The sequence below is a fragment of the Vanessa atalanta genome, chromosome 16 (genome assembly GCF_905147765.1).
Source record: "Vanessa atalanta chromosome 16, ilVanAtal1.2, whole genome shotgun sequence".
NCBI classification, from domain to species: domain Eukaryota; kingdom Metazoa; phylum Arthropoda; class Insecta; order Lepidoptera; family Nymphalidae; genus Vanessa; species Vanessa atalanta.
The window spans coordinates 12,100,063-12,120,428 of record NC_061886.1 but is presented as its reverse complement, the minus strand read 5'-3'; the positions used below and the strand labels follow the sequence as shown (position 1 = coordinate 12,120,428).

At 36.7% G+C, this 20,366-nt stretch overlaps 1 protein-coding gene across 1 annotated transcript; it reads left to right on the top strand.

The window, feature by feature from the left end:
* Positions 1–22: 22 nt before the first annotated feature.
* On the top strand, positions 23–12,214 carry LOC125069905. The gene is made up of 9 exons (XM_047679514.1): positions 23–187; positions 381–426; positions 8,248–8,450; positions 8,624–8,811; positions 8,891–9,066; positions 9,147–9,808; positions 9,884–11,327; positions 11,451–11,562; positions 11,650–12,214. The coding sequence occupies exons 1-9, from the start codon at positions 131–133 to the stop codon at positions 11,771–11,773; spliced, it is 3,012 nt and encodes a 1,003-aa protein (XP_047535470.1). The 5' UTR covers positions 23–130; the 3' UTR covers positions 11,774–12,214.
* The last annotated feature ends 8,152 nt before the right edge of the window (positions 12,215–20,366 follow it).

The following is a 20,366-nucleotide window of genomic DNA, read 5'->3' as shown; positions in this document are numbered from 1 at the left end:
GCGGCGTGGGCGTTGGCGTTTGCACTTGCCGTAGCTGCTCCTGCGCCGTACTCGCGCCGCAGTAGAGCCACACTCGCGCCGCTGTTGCTGGACTTCGTGCAGCGGTAACGCTAATCGGCCTAAACGCATCATGGCCGACGACAACACGATCATCGAAGGCACGGTTAAATTCCGAGATGGAAAGAAGGTAACGGCGACCGATTGTAGCGAAGAGATGTCGTGATTTTGAATGACACACATTTAGCGCGAAACAGATTTTGTAAAAGTTTAGACTTTAGAGTTAATAATGTCTAAGAGTATAATATAATGTGTTCATTGATTTTGTTCGAGAGATAAAGTGAGACGTAACACGCGAGTATCACAGGTTCGTTTGTTCGCAGTGGAAGTCACGCTGGTGCGTCATGCGGAAGCTGTCACCTGTCGCGGGTGAGACACGTCCTATCTTAATATACCGCGTGCTATCGTCTTCCCAACAGCAGATAAGCTTATCTGACATTGAGAAATTTATTTTGTAAATGTAATAAACAAAACGCGTTTGATTCAGTAAAGGTGTAATATAAATAGCAATAAGGATGCAATATGTCGGCAACAAAAACGAGTAAAGCGCGAACTGACCCTCCACCTAATCATTCCATAATAGTTGCATTCAAATATGACTCAAAGTGGTTTCATGAAACCACGTGCGTTACTAGAGACGGAGAAAACTGCGTCAGAAACATATCACCATAATATTAGCCCGTTAAGTCGCCAATAGCAACACAGCCAATTGACATCTTGAAATTTTACCCTTAGGCACTCACACCAAAGAATTTCGATGTATTAAAGATAGATGTAATTGTACATAGCTATCTGAAATGTATACGTTTCTTCGTTCTGGATATTTTTGTATCGTCATCGAACGATTTGATTTGTTTGAGTAAGTCGATAGAACTATCTATTATATATATTTTTATTAAATAGCACGAGTAAGTAGTGTCGCGATGAAGCTAAAGTTATGTTAGTAGCTAACATTCGCGCCGACAACCGGGCAGTCCGTCATTAACAGCGCATTAGCGGCGAGTGCGCGATGCAGCGTTTGGGGGTGTCGTAGCGAGCGCATATTAACAATTCAGACACCGTCGCCGTAGCTCGAGGTGGTTGTGCCGTGAGACGATAATGAATACGAGCACGTCAGGGCGCCGCGCACGCCACGCGCCGCGCGCCGCGCGCCGGCTCAGGTGTTTCGCGAGCGCACGTGCTACTGAACCCGTTGTCTGTTTGAATATAAGTCACCAGCTAACTGTCCTGACTTCTCTCGAATAAATGAATAATATGCACATATTAAATGCGACGCGAAGCGATTTATCGGTTGGTGACCGATACTGTGCTAATACATTTTCGACATATATTTTTTATATGTTTATCAATTCATAACTCTACCAAGGAATATCTCATAAATAATTAATTTTGTATTGTAAATAATTATTGTAGTACTAAAGAATATACTGTATTCCATCTATATGGAACTTGCAAATCAACTATTGTACTTAAAAACCCGCACTACCAACAATTGATAAAAACATCATATTTGTTACGTTTAGAAAGTTATTTTTAAAGCTACGTTATATTCCACATAAACAGTAATTCGTTGATTTAATTTGTAATAATTAAATATATATTATAGATATAAATTCAATACAGTGATATTTCAATGTAACTAAACATTTATAAATACTTCACTTTAAACAACAATAATTGCACATCATATGAATATGTTTCTAAGTATATAATAATGACATATAGTCACGTCATAGACATATAACATCCCTTAGTATAGAGTAGGTACTCTCCGGCAATCAGAACACGCATCATAAGGATAAGAATAAAAAATTGGAGAAGTGTGTTCTATTGATGTTTGTTTAAAGTGTTCTTGATTCGCAAATATTACGTACTTTCTATGTTTATAGTTTTACGATAAGTTAAAAATGTACTTGTAAACGCACCCGTGTAATTAGAAACTGTATTTACTGTAAACAATATTTTAACTAATGCGTAATCGATATCGAACACATGAGTTCGATTCTATAAATTGATAATGAATGTATGCGGTTGGTTCAATTAATTAACTAATGAAACGGCGTAACGCAGCGCCGCGACGCGCGTCGGCGCCGCCAGCGACCGCACGACTGCACTACACTGCAGCCAAATGAAACACCTCCTTTATTTCCTTCCCACATGTGAACGGCATAATTTATTCATTGTGGTGTTATAAAATATATACATAAATCTAACACTTCTAAGAAATAGTGCACTTAATTAAATACGTATTTAAGGAGATTAGTAATAAGTAGACCAAAGATAGTGATGTACAACATGTGGAGGTCAGGAAGAAGAAAGAAATTAGCTCGTGCATTATTATAAAAAATGTTTTGAATAATGTAGGAGTTCGCTTACTTCACACGAAGTGTTTGGCTTGCAAACTCTAAACGATTGCTGTTTAATCATTTATAATTAGTGATAGATTACTCCAATCGCTCTACCCGGGCAGCTGGCTGTTTCCTATAACTAAGCCTGCGATTTCGTATTTCAATTAGAAGTTCACAATATTTGGCTCTATTACATTAATTAGGTTGCAAGTCGACAACAGCGTAAGACCTGACAAGATACCATGTCTTTAAGGTTGTAAGTCGTCTGCGTAGAGGTGCTAACGCGAAGTAGCAAGGCGCGGTGCATTCTTTTATTAAAATAGATAAATTAAAAGTAAAAAAACCTTTTTAAAACAAGCCTTTATTAAAATGCCGTAATAAGAGAAAAAATATATTTTTATCCTAAAACTTTTACTGTTAACTTATATCGTCATTTCAAATTTGACACATTTGACACAATTTATATGATATTAAACTGTCGCAAGATTAAAGCACTCGTATTTAATAGAAAATTTTAAAATATAAAATTATTTACTTGAAATTCTTGAATTTACATGTGACAGAATAAATGTAATTTATGTTTATAATTCAGTTTGAGCTCGGTGGTGTAGAAAACGTCGTGATAAAACTGGATTGTCAGGATACACTGGACGGCGTCGTAAAAAATTAAATTTTTCTGCTTGTGAGGAGGAGAGTTACTCAACAATTGTATGATCAAGGACCGTTACTTGTTGTCAATATAAAAAACTGTGAAGTATTGTCGCACAAAAGTTTTGCTATAGTTGGCTAAGCATGGCTACGGGCAAAACGAACGGTCATGGTGTTAGCTGTATCTCATAAAATACACTATAGCCCATATAGAATGCATTTGTTTTGTGTGCATTCCTCGTACTAAAAATTTGCAAATTCGGTAGTTCTGTTTACCCACACTGTATTTAAACGTTCCGACTAAAATTGTTTTTGAAAATCAATAAAATTTGAACGACAAGTAATGTATTTACAAACATGTTATTAAAACGATAAAATTCGTTTGTTCAAACGTTTAGATAATCGTAATATCGTTTAATGGAAACATAAACGCAGATGTTTCAGGCTCGCTTAGCCTAGTTGGTCGCGTAGTGCTACAAAGGTGACGACGCGCCGTTTCCGCGCAGCTAATGACGGCAATCGTCGCGGTAATGAAGCGCCACAGCGCTGCCGCCCCGTGACACAAAAGTCGTGTTCCGCTCGAAGGCACGGCGAGTGCCGTCGACTGCGTCAACAGATATTAACGTCGAAATTCAAGCTTCATTTTTGTTGAAGCGTGTCAAGATGCTCCTATGACAGCCCTTTGGAAGATTCGTGTGAAGTTAATTTAATTCGTGCTATTATTTAGAATTATGTCAGAAATTTATAAAATCTAAACATTTTGCTTTTTTCAAGAAGGCTTGGATGGAACGAGAGCCGATGAAGTGATTTTAACCGATAATTGCTGGCTTAAGCCTGAGCAAGAACCAATGATTTTCATGTGCTTGAAAATAATTTCAGCATTGCAGCAATCTTGCATGTCAGATGCGAATCTGCTACATGTGTAATCACCAATCCAGATTGGATAAGCGTGGTGGAATAAGCTTCGCACCTCCTCCGCAAATGGAGAGGAGGCCTTAACCGAGTGGAACATTTACAAGATGTTACTATAAATTTATTATACTATAAGATATATTTAAAAGTTTTTTCGTGTTGTAATTTTACAAAATCTATTAATTTTATTTTGTAGACAAGATACCACCGGCCTTTTTTAATTCTGATAATTAAAAAAATAAAATATTCTATTCTTAAACGTACTTATTGGATATAAGATTATTTTAAGGAAACGTCTTTTAATATGAGCGACACATTGAACAACAACTTTTATGAAACAGCGAGAACACACCGCGGGAGTTTCGAATGTTGCCTTCATATCACTCATGAATGCATGTGATGATGCTGGGTTTTTGTGGTGTATTTTACAGAAAAGTAAAGTCACAGCCGGACACGACCACTAGGCTAAGGCCTCCTTCTCTTTTACGAGAAGGCTTGGCTTATTCAGGCACGGTGCTCCAATGCCGTTTGGTGGATACACATGTATGTACATAAGTGGCAGATTTTCATCCGACAATTACAGGCATCTTCGCGATCTACAGAGTAGAAACCTGTCAAACCTGTGTTAGGGATTTGTCTTTTTCTGGTAGGGATACATATACCTCATTCGGTTACAATCGTGAGTGTCTAGTCTTTGATTGTGCGTACCAAAGGTATATCATTTGACTCGCCGTAACTGTATCATACACCCGTATGTCACAGTTACAGATGACCGTTTACAACTCCGTTCACGTTTGTAAAATATTTTCAAAATAAATGATTGCTTAGACTGATAAGTGAGATCAATTCTGATTAATATTGATTAACTTGACCTATGAATGACATTGTATATTACTATTTGATCATTACGAGTAATGTTAGTCAGAATTCTAGTACATTCAGAACGAAATTACTTTTATAAGAGTACTAGTAAATTCCATTCCGACTATACAGAACAACCTGTCTAAAAATGTGTATGAATAATTCCTTTTCACTTGACACCTGCACTGCAGCGCCGCGCCGACAAATAAAGTTCGATGCGAAGGGGAATAAGAGCTTTTAAGCAAACCCGAAACACCTCACACGCGTCTCACGCCATGTGATATGTACACAAACACGTTATCGATAATAACAGAGAGCGCTCGAGAGCAAATAGAGGACAAAACTTACAAACTTAAATCGTTTCTTGCATTTTGTTATCATTTATGAAATTAAGATCTCATATTAGCGAGTCAAGGTCTAAGCCCTAGGGGGTAGATTTAGGGATCCCGTGCATTGTTAGTCTCGATAAGTCGCGGCACGCGTCTCCCTCGGGATAGCATGAAGGGGTGATAGGGACGAGGGAACAAAGGGCAAAACGAGAACAGGGGGTCATCGGCACGCGGAGCACGCGCTCCCCGAATCGCGCAGGTACGGAAGACTGCTGCTGCACATCAATCGTGATTGCGAATATAAATATTGAAGAGTGTTTAGAGATGAACAATTCATAGAGTTGGCGGCATCATTCAATTGTTCGTATAATTCAAGACAAGTAATGAAAATCGAAATGTCAATCGTTTACATTAAATCAATATGATTGCTTCAATCATACCTGTTACTAAGTATTATAATTATTGAATTGTATTTGAATATTTATAACTTTGAAATGATGTTACACACATAATTATGTAAAATGTGAAATTTAAGATGCCGGGAGAATTTTTGTATTATGTATTCATATTTTTTTTTTTTTTCGTTAGGTAGCTAGTTTAGTTTACAAGATAATATAAAAATGCTTCGAAAATATAATATAAAAATCTAAAAAAAAATCTTCTGGTTTGGAGTAGGGATCACTTTTATCGAGAAATTCCTATTTAGAGTACGAGTATGTGGTATACCTTGCGCTACAATACAACCTACATATATTATTGAAAGAGTTATCGCTCGTGAAGCCTGTCGCGAGGCATCACTAGGTACCGCCAGGTAGCTTCAGGTATCGCGTAGTGCTGCATCGAGTCGGCTCGTCAGAACGCACCGCAGTATTCCGTGTTCATTAATTACACCGGTCGTTGGAACGCAAATTGCAGCCCCACAGGCCGGCCTCTAACGATCGCGTTTTAATTTAACTCCGCATTATTTAAACGTATTAATTGGACGACACGGCCACTGCATAAAATTTAATACCATTTACCGCTAATTTAAATTTGAAATTGTATGTTAGTACCGAATTACGACTGCCACTAGCGGTCGAGTTATTGAGACTTTCAATGTTACTACAACTTTTTAATGAAAAAATGTGCAGTTTTTTGAATATGATAAAAATACAGATTTTTGTAATTTTTTTCTGCTGCTCATTACGCCGGAACTGATACAGTGTACACGAGGAAACGAAAGTCAAGACTTGTAGTCCCAGAAGAATCGCTTTGGTAGTTTTGCTAAAAATGTCACAAAGATTCCTTTGTAAGCACTTGTCGTAAGTTGTCGGCAGGAATGACAAGAGTATAAGTCGAAGAGCTTGTTAGAGGAGCCTGCTCGCAGACAAGTAAGCGATGCGCGGGACGCGAGGCCGTCGGAGGGCGCCTCGTTATCTTGCCCTTTTATTTGCAGTCATAGACATTTCGTGTCATTAAAGTTTTCACCGATGCCTTTATTTCTTGAAATATAACTTTAATTCCCTCCTATGTAATACCTTTAAAATATCAAAAGATCTAGATGAAAAATAATATTTTTATTACCGTTATTATTTTATACGTTATAAATAATGTAAGACTTAAGTCAAAGTCAAAATATTTATTTACTAGTCTTAAAATTGTTTGTTTCATCATCATCAATAAAATCTATACTTTTTAATTTTTCATACTATATGGTAAGAATAATAATAGGTGCCTAAATGAATTATACAGATGTCAACAATATTTACCGATAGTACAGTACGTATAGTAAGTCCAATGGCAAAGAATAATATAGAGAAATCGCCGGTGATATGAAATGGCACGTGTCTCAATACGATAAGCTCAAATTGTGAGGTACTAAACGCGAAAGGTCCATAAGACACTAATGGTAACGGCACGAACAAAGCGTGCACAGATGAAACGTGCCGAAATGGCCGCAGACTACACAGCGGAGATACGTTGCTCAGTTTCAACATTTCATCAGTATTTAAAGCTTAAGAAAGTCTCAGGCATTCTTAGTTTATATAGGTACAGACGGATATAAATTGAAAAATCAATTAAGTAATTAGTCAAGCATTATACACTAGATAGATACTAACTTTCAGAAGAATAAAGAGATCTTAAAGACTATGTAAACAAAATAATGGTGTACGATGTACTCACAACCGGCCTTTAGTGGAAAATTCTTCAGCTGTGGTACTAGCGCGAAATCAAAGCGATACCTTGAGTATCCGCACAATCTTTTCATTAGGGATTTTGTCCTGACTGAATATTTTTTTAATGACTCGTGAGGTGCATATAGTTAATCGGCTGACCATGACCTTCGTAGGTCAGAAAGTCATAATTTCCTCAACTTCTTTTACGCCTGTTAGATCTGCTTTGATTTATATAAATAATAAAATAATTTAGGAAGTGACAGTTTATATTAATAACTAATATTGTATTACTAATATTTTTATGAGCAGAAAATATACTTTTAATGCTGTAACTTAATTTATAAGTAAATTAGCATTTAAAAATTACATGAAAAGTTGTTTTTTATTTAAAAAAAATCCTAAAAACGAAATAATTAAAAATGCAAAGGAAAGTATTGTTGGAACAAAATATAAACAAAAAAGGAAAGTATTGTTGGAACAAATAAATAGCAGTAAGCAAGAACTTAGTAATAATCAATTCCAGTGGAAATCGATTATAGTAATAATTATAGTAATAATCGATTTCAGATCAAACAATCTAAAGAGACAAAACATTTCATAGGATTTATTTGAAAAATAAATAGGCCCCACAATCCCTCACTCATAACTTACTCGTTTATTACTCGCGACGGCGTATCTGACGCGGCGACAAAGGTTTCGTAACGCTTATTTTCGACTCCATAAAATACGAAGAATGTAACTCGATCCCCTTCCCGGGCCGATAGTTTTTTTATCAAGAATCGATAACATGTAACGAGTGGGTCACTCCAGAGAATTTAAAGCGCGTTTTACTTATGTACTATATCTGTTGCAATTTATTGTATCATACTATGACAAAAATTATTTAAATAGCAAAATTATTATAGTTGGTGGCTTACTAAATTGGGTGTTCTATAGATTGCGTACACCTGCAAGTGTATCGCGACTCGAAGGCGCGTTGGGGCGGCGCTGCGAGCAAGGCTTCCCTCTCTCTGCAGCAATACCTGGGCTGCGAGGCCGGCTTTACGCTTGACAAGCATTCGCATACACTAGCACTACTATGTCGCGACTTCACGGCAGTGCTTGCCTTCGAAACGCGCGAGAGACTTATACAATGGCAGGTACAAACCTTCGCAAATGCAATCATAAGTTGCTAATTTTAGGATAAATGTTCTTAAGGTATCAGTTTTTTTTATAAATTAAGGCATTCATAATAATAGTATTCAAAAATTTTATTTATTTAATTTATATTCATATATTTTTAACTCACGTTATCACTTTTATTACCGTTCAGGTAAAAGTTGGAGCACAACTAGGGGAGGCGCGACAATATCTTGTACTAATAGGGTCAGCAGGGACGAGCACTGGTTGTAAGAGATTAGCAGCGGGCCCTGCGCGACTGCATCTACATCACCGCCGCTTCGCATTGACTGCAGGTGTGCCACCACGCTTGCTGGGCGTCTGGGAAATAGCACATCTGAGGTAGTTTTTCTTTTAAAATATATTTATATTTCACGTGCCTTACTACATATTACTCATGTTTGTTATTAATTTCAAATAGACGATACGGCGTCGTCGATGGACGTTTTTGTTTCGAGGGTGGGTCACACTGTGGAAAGGGTGAAGGACTTCACGTACTAGTGACTGATCAGGCTACTGAGATTGCACGTGACTTCGATTTGGCATCGAGAGGGCAGTTGTCACCTAGAAGAAGACCCTTAGGTACAAGAAAAGATGGTAAATAATTGAAATTTATTTCTTTTTGTCTTATTTATTAAAAGTTTAAGTTGTTAATGAGCGTTTAATGTTTTAAATAGGTTTGCAGAGTCCTCATTCCAATAAATCCTTCAAATCAGATTTACGCAGATTAGAGTTGAATACAATAGACCGATCACTCCCTCCTACAGATTTGCGTTTATATGAAGATCCTTGTATAGGAGATGACATGGGTGCCATTTCGCCTTATTGGCCTTCAGCAGAACGAACTCAATATCCTGACATGGGCTTAGGTGACACGGCATCCGTAAATGAAACAATTGATGGCACAGATATGACTCCTTGGAACGGAAATGGAAATGTTATGTTGGAAAGGTGTATGAGTTGTATATCAAAATTAGGTGCATTATCTCGATCGTCTACGGCTGCTTTAACACCAGGAGCAAAACATTTTAGTCCAGCGTGGACAATGGAAGCTGTAAATGAAACTCATAATGAGGTAACGGCTACTGATGCTGCCGTAAGTAGTGATACACCAACAAGTGGGTTCAATATGGACGATGTCTGTCGATGTTCAGTGGATAAGCCACCTGATCGACCTCCTAAGCCCTCAAGAATAGAACTTAAATTAACAAAAAAACCCCCTATGCCTTTACCAGTAAGATCGTTTACTCACACTCATCTATCGTCTATTGGTGAAAATAACGCAACAAACGTTGGCCCATATGAAAATTACGATGTGCCAAAAATTCCATCCGCAGAGGTAAATAGAGGTTTATTTTAACTTTTTTTTTTTTTTGTAAAAGTTTATATACATTTTTGTCTCTTTTTTTGCCAGGCAGAAGGAGAATACTACGACACTCCAAAAAGACTTAAAGAATGTCTAAATAACGAATTATTTCAAATCACAAAAAGTTCGAATTCAAACACGCTTATATTAAAAAAACCTTGTGGATGTTTACTTAAATTAGGAAAAAAGTTGAAACAGCCAAAAGTAGTAGAAACGGATGAAAATTTTCAACCAACCAATTGCCCTTGCCAAAGAGTAACAGATTGGGCAAACAACTGGATTAAGTTGCCTTATTGTAACCGAAATATAGACGAAAAGGAAACAATAGCGAAAAATAAAGAAAATGTCATACCGAGTACCAGTGATCGAAGTGCACTTTATGCAACCGTGGATTTATCAAGAAAAACTAAGAGAAAAACACAAAATGAAGTCTGTTTGTCATCTAGCGATTCAATGACTCGCAGTCTCGATTCAAGAGTAATCCAGATTGAAGAGGGTCCTCAAGCTAATTATGAGAACCTAAATTTTGCTCTATCTTTAGAACATTATGAAAATGCAAAAGATTTATTAAGAAGAGCAGGAGTTACACAAACGGAACTTGATGCTCTTAGTACTAATTTAAAGCCAATTATGGGTTTTACTACGATAAGGGGAAAAACGATGTGTAATAAATGCGGTCATCTTAAAGAAGATAAAGTTGGAAATGTTAATAGAAAAAATTCTAATGATGAATATTTGATGATGGAACCAAATTCTTTAGAAAACAATAAATTCGATCAGGACAAATTATTACCATCTGGATATACCCCAATGTCTCCAATAGGTAGTTTTGGATTCCATACTTTGAAATATCCAGCAAAAAATCCTATAAGCAGATTGCTTGATGAAAAATCTGCAAGTAACCCTACATTGTTTGGGCCTGAAGAAGCACGGCCAAACGCATCGTCCGCTGGAGAACATATTGAGTTGCGAGCAGTACGAGACCGCGCAGAATTTAGAAAAAGGTCAAGTTCTGCTGATTCTTCAAGATTTCTCGACGATGTTAAGGAATTTGACGGTAGCGTTGGAAGCCGAGGTTCAGCTTCTTCTATTGAAACTCTACGAGATTTGGGTGTACGTGAATCGAACACACCTTGTGACTGTGTTACAAGTAAGCACTCGGACGCTGATAGTTCTGAAGCATCTAAAGTGAAGGGCATAACTGTCACAGCTGGTGGGAATAGAGATTCGTCAAGTTCAAATGATTCAGGTGTATCAAGTTGGTCTCTACGTGGTGAAACAGCACCCAATGCTGCAGATTTTGAACTTCCGGCAACGACTGCGGCGACAAGGCGAAGATATCGTACCGCTCGCCGCACAACTGATTCTCCATGCGGTACACCTCTTCGACGGTCTCGTTCTTCTGGAGGTACAAGGAATTCACCACCCGCGACGCATAAATGTTGCTCAGCTGAAGCAGAAGTTCCTGTTCTCATTGTAAAGCCACTCAGAGGTATCGTATCTAGCCTATTCATTATTATTGTTCCGAAATAATATCCATTATGTTCTTAAAATTTAACAAATTACAAAAAAAAACATATCAAGTAATGTTATTTAACAAAGTGATTTTTGACAGGTGTCATGGATACGCATAGCACATCCAGCGGTACCTCCGACATGTCGGACTACATCGAAACACTTTCTATTTGCTCTTCGCACTCCTCATCAGACACTCCTATTACAATGCGGTGAGTTTATTACTTTTATATTAGCTAATGTCTATCCATGTTTAAAAGACTACGTGTCGAACTTATCCATACCAATTTGTACGGCAGAGTTGTGCGGCAAACTACGAGCACTCTTCGGCCGCGTTCTGGAAAAGAGTACCTGCCGTTAGCACCTCGCCTCGCCGCTGGCCTGAGATCGACCCAGCCGCATTTATATTCAAACCTCCCGTAGTCATCAGCCATTTACCCCAAATGCTTTGGTTATTAAAATCACTCTCATAGTAATTTATTGTGCTGCTAAAAATATTCAAGATTTATATTTTTTATACTAGTGATTAAATTATCTGTTCTAATATTTTTTAGTAGTAAAAAATATTGATTTTGTCCGTTCATTTAGTCCTAAGGAATAATAAAGAACTATGTAACTCGTATGAATCGAAGCCGGGTACACAACGCTTGGTATACTGGCGCTCCGTCAACTGGCGATTGTTTTTGTTTATCTCGTCACGTCACCTCACTTTATTCTAGTCTCGATATTTGTTCATTACTGTAACCTCATCTCCCATGTCACATGTACCTTCTTTGTGTATTTAATAATCAGCTTAATTTTGAAGACCTGTCATCGTTTTGTCTTAAGTACGATCCGTCCAAGGTCTATCTCCAAGAGTGCCAATTTTCGTGATATTATTTCTGTCCTAATTTAATATTAAATTTCACACATATTTTTAAAATGGCCACCCAATGATCGAATAGTGTACCTTTCAATTTACCAATTTCCGTCTGTCTGTCTACGTCTGTTACACCGATCTGTTAAAAAAACGTAAAATTCTATAGAAACGTTTTTGTTGTAATAATAAAATAAATACAATATGAGCTTAGAGCGATAACAAGCATGCATGTCTTTTTAAAGTTTTGGTACCGATTTATAAACGTAAAATAAATTTAAAACACTAGTATTACTGTATAGGGTAATGTTATCAGACATTAAGAGGGAAGTCTTTCGCCAAAGGTCTTTTTATGTTGATGTGCCAATACGTCACCGAATTGAGAAAATGTAAGCAAGTAAAAATAAAATTGTTACTAAAACTATACGAATTATATAACAGGTTAATATGATAGATAATTTACAAGACACGATGCTCTAAGAATTAAGCCTAAGAAACTGCTAAGAGTTACCGTCTTACTTCTAGTCATTTTTACTAATTAATAACACATTTAAACCGCATACGATGTTTAAAAACAAATATTTAGAGACACGAATATTATTGTAAATGATCTTATTCTCTGCATACAACGAGTTTTTCGTTTTTTGTTAATTACTATGATGTAATATTTTGATATTTGAGTTTATTTAAGAAAAAAATATTTAAAGTCTGAAGTTCTCCTCGTTTGGGAGCGCTCTGTGGAAGCGAACTGCGCTTCGGCAGTCATGAAACTTACTATAGCAATAAGCAGTGCAACTGAAGGTGATCCGATGTAATATATATTATATATATAAATTATATTAATATTTAGTTGGTAAGTTGTTAGAGAAGCGAGGCGGGGTCCCCGGGCCGAGACTGGACTTGCAAGCAGGTTGTTTAGACTTTACGCTAGAATGAATTTATATCTAAACTAATGTTAATATCTCGAGTTTCCGAATAAAAAGAGAATAAACGTAATTTCTTGTTTTACTTATCGTCTAATCAGCCATTAGAAGAAGACGAATAGAGTCGTCGGCGGGCGTCGGGGAAGCGGCTGAAGGCGGAACACAAAGGAGCGCAATAATGACTACGAAAAATTTTCTGTGCGAGTTTATCGTCTTCCCACTTGACAAAGAAAAATCGGCTCTCTAAAATGATGAGCCTTCGCCGAGAGGAAAACATGTTAATTAGCGTCGAGTCGTGGCTTAACGAGGAACTCCCTTAGATCGGGTACAATGCGTTATTAAAACTTACCGATTTATTATCTTTATTTAATATTAATTTATGTAAGCTAATTAACAGAAAGTATCAAATCATTGATTGCTTTCAACTGTTACGTTCGGGTAATTAATTTAGTTAATACTCGTAGCGCGTAAAAAAACTCAGCACAAAACATTTTTTAGAAGAATCTTCGACACATGAGTGCAATTATTGTTTCCTTTTTTAGGAATCTTAAAATTTGGTGCAAATATTGGTCGGTACTGGCTATAGGGGCTGTTTGCAGTCTCCGGATCATTGCGCCGCGATACGGGCGCGCATTGTTTATTGTTAGTCTGTATTGCACACATGTACATGCAAGTACTTTCTGTTATCTAGACCGTAATGTTACATTCGCTGGTATCGTATTGCAATAAATTGTAAATAAATGTGAATATCATATACAGGGTCATTGGTAATGCGACGTATCCCCGTTAGGAGGTGATAGGGGTGACTATTTATATTTTAACCCCCATATGCATACTGCAAATGTAAACTATTTTTGAGTTTTAATAATTTCCACCAGCGTCCTTAGTGGTAATTTTATTTCAATTGCTTTGAAATAAATTCCTAGTTGTTATATATTTTTGGAGAATTAATGTTGATAAATAACCACTGTTTAATCTATTTTATAAATCAGAAGTAAAAATGAGATTTAAATTGTTACTCAAAACTCAAATTCCTTTATTCAATATAGAAGCATTACACTTACTTATTGATAGTGAAATTAAACATTACCACCGGTTCGGAAAATGAAAAACTCAGCGCATCTTTTTAATAAATATATAGCATGTGTACTTTTTATTAAATACATTTTTAAAGTTGCATTTTGTTTTTTTTTTAAAAGCAAAAAAACGTGATTACTCAAAACTGGTTCACTTTTGCACCATGCATATGGGGGTTAAAATTATCGTAAATAGTCACCCCTATCACCTCCTAACGGGAATACGTCGAATTACCAGTAACCCTGTATATAGATATATTCTGGATACATAAATGTATAAAAAGAAACATTCTAAAAGATCTATTTTGTGCAAAAATATATTATTTTTACCCAAAATAAAACGATGTTGAATACTAAGAAAATTCAGTTTTAAAGAAATATCAAAATACTGATTAAGTTTAGCTTTCTGTCATATCAATCAGTACTGGTTCGATATTTCCAAAAACGTAACAGGTTGCACTGCGAGCGACCATTATCGTCATATCGTCGTATAAGAGTCGGTTTCTTTGAGAGATTTTAATAAAGTAACAGCCTTTAAATGCCTACAGTTTGTCAAAGGCCTGCTCTGCCAAAGGTTTTTCAGTTACTTCAGTCCGCTGCTCCGAAGCGGATTGAATCCTACACCGCGGAGCACGATAAAAATTTGACCGTAATGTGCACAAACCTACGAGCCTACCGAGCACTAATGTTAAAAAATATATTCTGAAATGTCTTTAAATAATACGCAGAATATTAGTACTAAATAATAATAGTTAAAATGGCGATACTTGCCGTATAAGCGATGAATCTGCGTCCTTTTTAAAAGTAAAAATCGTCTTTAGGTTTCTGATTATAAGTATAAGTGTTTGCCGATGAGAAGCCCATCGCATATACGGCTGGTATAACGATATACTAGCATTAGCAGCCTGTAAATGTCCCACTGCTGGGATAATATTCTCCTCTCACTTTGAGGAGAAGGTTTGGAGCATATTCCACCACGCTGCTCCAATGCGGGTTGGCGGAATACACATGTGGTAGAATTTCGTTGAAATTAGACACATGCAGGTTTCCTCACGATGTTTTCCTTCACCGCCGAGCACGAGATGAATTATAAACACAAATTAAGCACATGAAATTTCAGTAGTGCCTGCCTGGGTTTGAACCCGAAATCATCGGTTAAGATGAACGCGTTCTAACCACTGGGCCATCTCGGCTCTACATAACGATATATACAAACTAAAAAATCCGATTTTGCCCTTTTGGGTGACGAATTTTCAAAAATGCTGTAACAGCTTTCTTTTATTAATAAACAGAAACCTTAATAACGAGTTCCATATTTCTTACTTTCATAAATGAAAAACTTTCATCGTGAGTTTTTCTGTCGCAGGTGAGAATTAAACCTATGAAAGTATTTTTTTAAGTCATCAACATGGGCTTAAATACCTATTTCCAGATTCATAATGTCACAAACTGATAAAAAAGATGAGTTTTGATAAAATATTTTTGAAGCAGGAGCAGGTCGCTAGTATATTTTTTTAAATCGATGTAAAGCTTTAGTTGTCCCTTTGAGATGTCGGAATCTTATATGGACAAAATAACATAGTATCACACGGGGTGGAACAATTAGTGTTTGCGATTGTGTTAGGTCAGTGTAACGTGCACCACACCGTGACACGTGCCACCGTCTTTTGAAGCAATCTCCTACTCATGTTAAGCCGATACTTACAGCAGATTAATTAATTATCTTTTAAAAACTGACACAAAATCAATCACATCTGATCGTTATCTCGCTGCCGTCTTACAGCGATATAGATAGTATAATCAATTAATTAAAATTATCTCCGTCTTTAACACGAGTAATAAAAAGATAAAAACATAAGTAAAAATAATCTAATATGCAATTAATAACAAATGACGTTAATGGGCACGTGTGCGCTCCGAGTTTGATTAATGAGATGATCAGATATCGCGTAAGCCTTTTACATTAAAATAACAAAAACAAACATTTTATGACGTCATGATATCAGCGTCTTGACTACTAACGGTCCGTATAATCGCAATACAAAGTATCAATCATGACAAATTTCGCCCACGGCCATCTGTAATTTTTGTAAAAAGTCTTCGTCGGTCTAGTAATTGACCAAGACTGAAGATCTCGAGTCTCCCAGACCGCGAAGTTGACTGGTCTCGCTTGTCATAATACATATTTTTTATTACGCACAAATTATATTATCAAATAATTTTAAGACACTAAGAGCAGCTGTAATGCTGATTAGGTTCAAAGATCCTAAATATAACAATTAAATAATAATTATATAATTCTGGACAAAAACCATGTCTATTGAGACAGCTATTTTCCGCTAAGAGTGCCACGTCTCGGATCATTTTTGAATTGTACAGATCTTATCTCGATGATTTTTTTACCGCTGAGCACGAGACGAATTAGAAATCAATGATTTAGATTCTGAATGTGAAAGTACTTTTGGTTTATCATAATTAAATATTTTAAGGTGTATTCGCACCCAACAGTTATTATCATATTTACACCCTTGACCTTTACCTATTATATATTATAATACTCTTATCACAATAAAACCATCACGAACATGTCACGTTTGTTTGGGATTACACGAGTATTTATTTTTAATCAGCAAGATTATTTGAGAGTAATCTACAATTACTTGAATTACAAAAAAAAATCTTGATGTGTTATATCATAACGACATTAATACAAATAACTAGCGACCCGATAAAGAAAATGTTGTGATATAAATATGATTTATGCTCCATAGGAGTCCGAAATAATTTAGCTTTCTAGCAGTGAAAAGTTTTTTAGATTCTCCGGATAATTAGTTCCGTAAAAACGAATATATTTTACCTGTTTATAACATTAGTATACATTGATACATTTTCATTTTTCGATAACTTTGGGTGCTTAAGTTTTTATTCAATGACTGTACCTGTTGGAAGCATTTCTCTAGTCTCCTAAAGTTTAAGCGACAAGCCCTAACAGATAGGACCGGGGACGGTAATACCCTAATCGATCTCGGTCAGACCTGCGATATTCAGGTCAGCTCAGTGCGTATAATCATGTAGCTACTCCTACGTATTTCATTTTTAATCCAAATTTTTATCAAAATGAAGGTATATTTAAAAAAAATGTTTATGAGGACAGCTCAAAGTGCGATTTGATAAGATACTCGTATCGAGTAAGAATTTGGAGATAACGGAAGCTATCCGACGGCCTCTTTAATCTCATAATCTGAGCCAATGTAATTTGTATTTTAAATTGCTCTCGAGTCAACGGCTTCTCTAAGTGAAGTCGTTACATACACGACAGCAAAACACAGAGACAATACTTCACACGGAGAATTGAATGAAGTGCAAGTTCAGAAGTAAAATTGCAGTGCGAGAGCGGCGGCAGCGCGCGCGGTGTGTTTGGAAATTCAAATTTGCACGAACTAAATAAATGCCGAGTGGCCGGACATAAAGGTAATTTGTTTATCTTACAAAGCGGAACTCATTAAAAGTCGAATTTGTGCGCGAGGGAGACGGGGAGGCGGGCGGGGAGTCAATTTTTAATATGAGTTTAGGCGTAGCGGCAAGCGGAAGCAATATGTCGCCCCAACAAAGCGCCAGCAGCCAGCCGACGAGGGCCTTTGCGTTAGCGCCGGCGAGAGCTCGTTCAAACACTGATCTGGAACAAGTTTTAACTTAAATGGAATATAGTAAATGTTGACGAAAACTCTTAACCTACTCATACTCAGCTCACATCACACAAAAATAGTTGAAGTACTGATCTATTTCGATGGTCTTTGTCCGTTCGGGAATTATTAGGAAATAATTATAACAGTATTATCGTTTTGCTGCAGACATTTAACCTGTTTCCTTGTTGGGATGAGGACAGGAGGATGCTTGAACATAATAACTTTCTATTGGAAAGTATTTAATAATCGTTAAACGATTGATTGAAGCACAATTACTGATGTAATATGTGTAGTAATAATAAGATAATGTTTATTTTCAGTCTGATGTTATGCCTCGAAGACGAGGATATTACGTTAGAAGGGGTGGGGAAAAATGTCTAAGAATTTATTAATAGGGATAAAGACTATTAGTTCTACAAATCAATATATCAGTCAATCGCAATCAGAAATCTATGTGTAATCGTATAAGCTATGGGTAATTATAATACAAAAACATCTCATACATTATAATATCAATTTATTCTGGTAAGCGCTGGAGTGAGACGTACACACGATATTATTCTTATTTTAAATAAGAATAATATCGGTTTGTGACGGAGAGGTTTTTCCACGTTTCAATCGTCGATTGACGGTAGTGAGGTATTATAGGTGATCGGGCTAAAGCGTCGCTGTAAGGGTAAATGAAAACAGGTAATGTATTCCGAGGGCGCATTAGTCTGACTCTTCCCGAAGAGCGCGCTGTCGATAAATCTAAATATTCATCAGCAGCCGTCCGAGGCGCATTCATTACTGAGCCCTTTAAGCAAAGTACTGCGCGGGTTACTGTTATACTCGCAACTAGTTGTTCACGTGACACTACTCGCCGATGCGACACGTCACTCACTCATTTACTCGTAGACTCTGAGTCAAAATAAATAAAAAGTAAAAACAGTACCCTTTACACGAGATCATATTGCTACACCCAACTGCAATATATCCTATAAAACTAAATAGTTGTTTTTGCTGAACTGCACGGATGCTTCTATACTAATTCGTAGTCAATACAGTATGAATACGCGTTTCCATACATTTTCCTAATTGAATTTGTTAAATATATTCAGTGAGTTCTCTCAGATTTATTCTGCGTCATTAATGCAGCGCTCGCTTTCATCTTATTGCGGCGCATTTACATCTTCCGAAGATTTGTATTCTGATCTTACACAGCATCCTCCCGAACTACCGCCATCATATTAATGAAAGTAATTGAGACGCAATACGCACCAATAACCCTCTCGAATGTGTGCTGACGATGTTACTCGTATCGCTACTGGGACGCGTCTCATACCGACGGGCGCTACTAATTATTTCGTAATAATATTTTACATTAACAATTACATCTTGACAATAAAACTGCATATGTCCTTTGCCGCTCGTTCAAAGACAACATTAATGGGCTGAACAGCAACAGCAGATAAGTAGCTCGTCGCAGACCGAGGACACTTCTCGACGTCTTCTGTCGAGGAGAAAAGGAGATGTGTAACAGGTTTATTCCGCCGAGCTGCTCTAGTGCGGACTGCAGGCGACTGAATTTCATCTGAAATATGCAGGTTTCCTCATAATAGTTTTCTTTATTTCATATAGGATTTGTGTATCGTGTAATGGCAACGTGCGAGAGGTGAACGCGTTGAACTGCGGCTACGTCATGTTTCCAAGACATATATTTGAAGATTCTAAAGGCCCTTCTGATGTTCTTATAAAAAAATTAGGTGTTTTACCTGACTTCGAATGTTATAACTCACTAGCGACCCGCCTCGACTTCACGCAAGGGCAAATTCTGAACGAGAAATTAACTTAGCCAGAAGATATTAAGCTAATATTTTATGATGTTTATTCATTAGTTTATTAATATAAAGAACATAATCGACCACCCAATTCAAATCGACACTATCGACTCGAATCAAATCGAAATATTTTTTTAAAAGAAAGTTGCACTCTCTGATGCTTTACAACCAAAAACAAATGTTCGCCTCATTTTAGCAACTATTTACTCTTGTTAGTTCACGGAATCGAGATAGTTTGCATACCCTTGTAAATATAATCCAATGGAGGTCAATTCTATACTTTTCACTAAACTAGGTAATCAGCACTTATATCTGAACAAGAATTAACAAGCTTTAAAATAATTTGTAATAGATAAACATAGCTATTTTGAGTTTACTTTAAAAGGTGAGGTGACACGTGCCGTCGCGGGTCTGTCGGTAGGCTCTGTTGAGTCCTACGATGTTTTAGTTCATTATTTTCATGTATCTCGTAAGGTTTTAATAGCGTTAGCTATGTATGCGTACAAAAATAGCTTCTTTAGATAAAACACCGTCATAGTTTAGCCATTTTATACAAAGCATTTACAAATTATAAATCACACGAATCTTCCTTGTTAACGCTCTTTCTATTGCTGAAAAACATATTTAAATGCGACGAGTGGTTGAAAAAAAGAAG

Excerpts from the sequence above, each read along its gene's own strand:
- LOC125069905 (XM_047679514.1), top strand. The coding sequence starts at position 131 with ATGGCCGACGACAACACGATCATCGAAGGCACGGTTAAATTCCGAGAT. Across the intron at positions 188-380 it reads AATTCCGAGATGGAAAGAAG|TGGAAGTCACGCTGGTGCGT; the intron begins GTAACGGCGACC and ends GTTTGTTCGCAG. Across the intron at positions 9,067-9,146 it reads CTTAGGTACAAGAAAAGATG|GTTTGCAGAGTCCTCATTCC; the intron begins GTAAATAATTGA and ends TGTTTTAAATAG.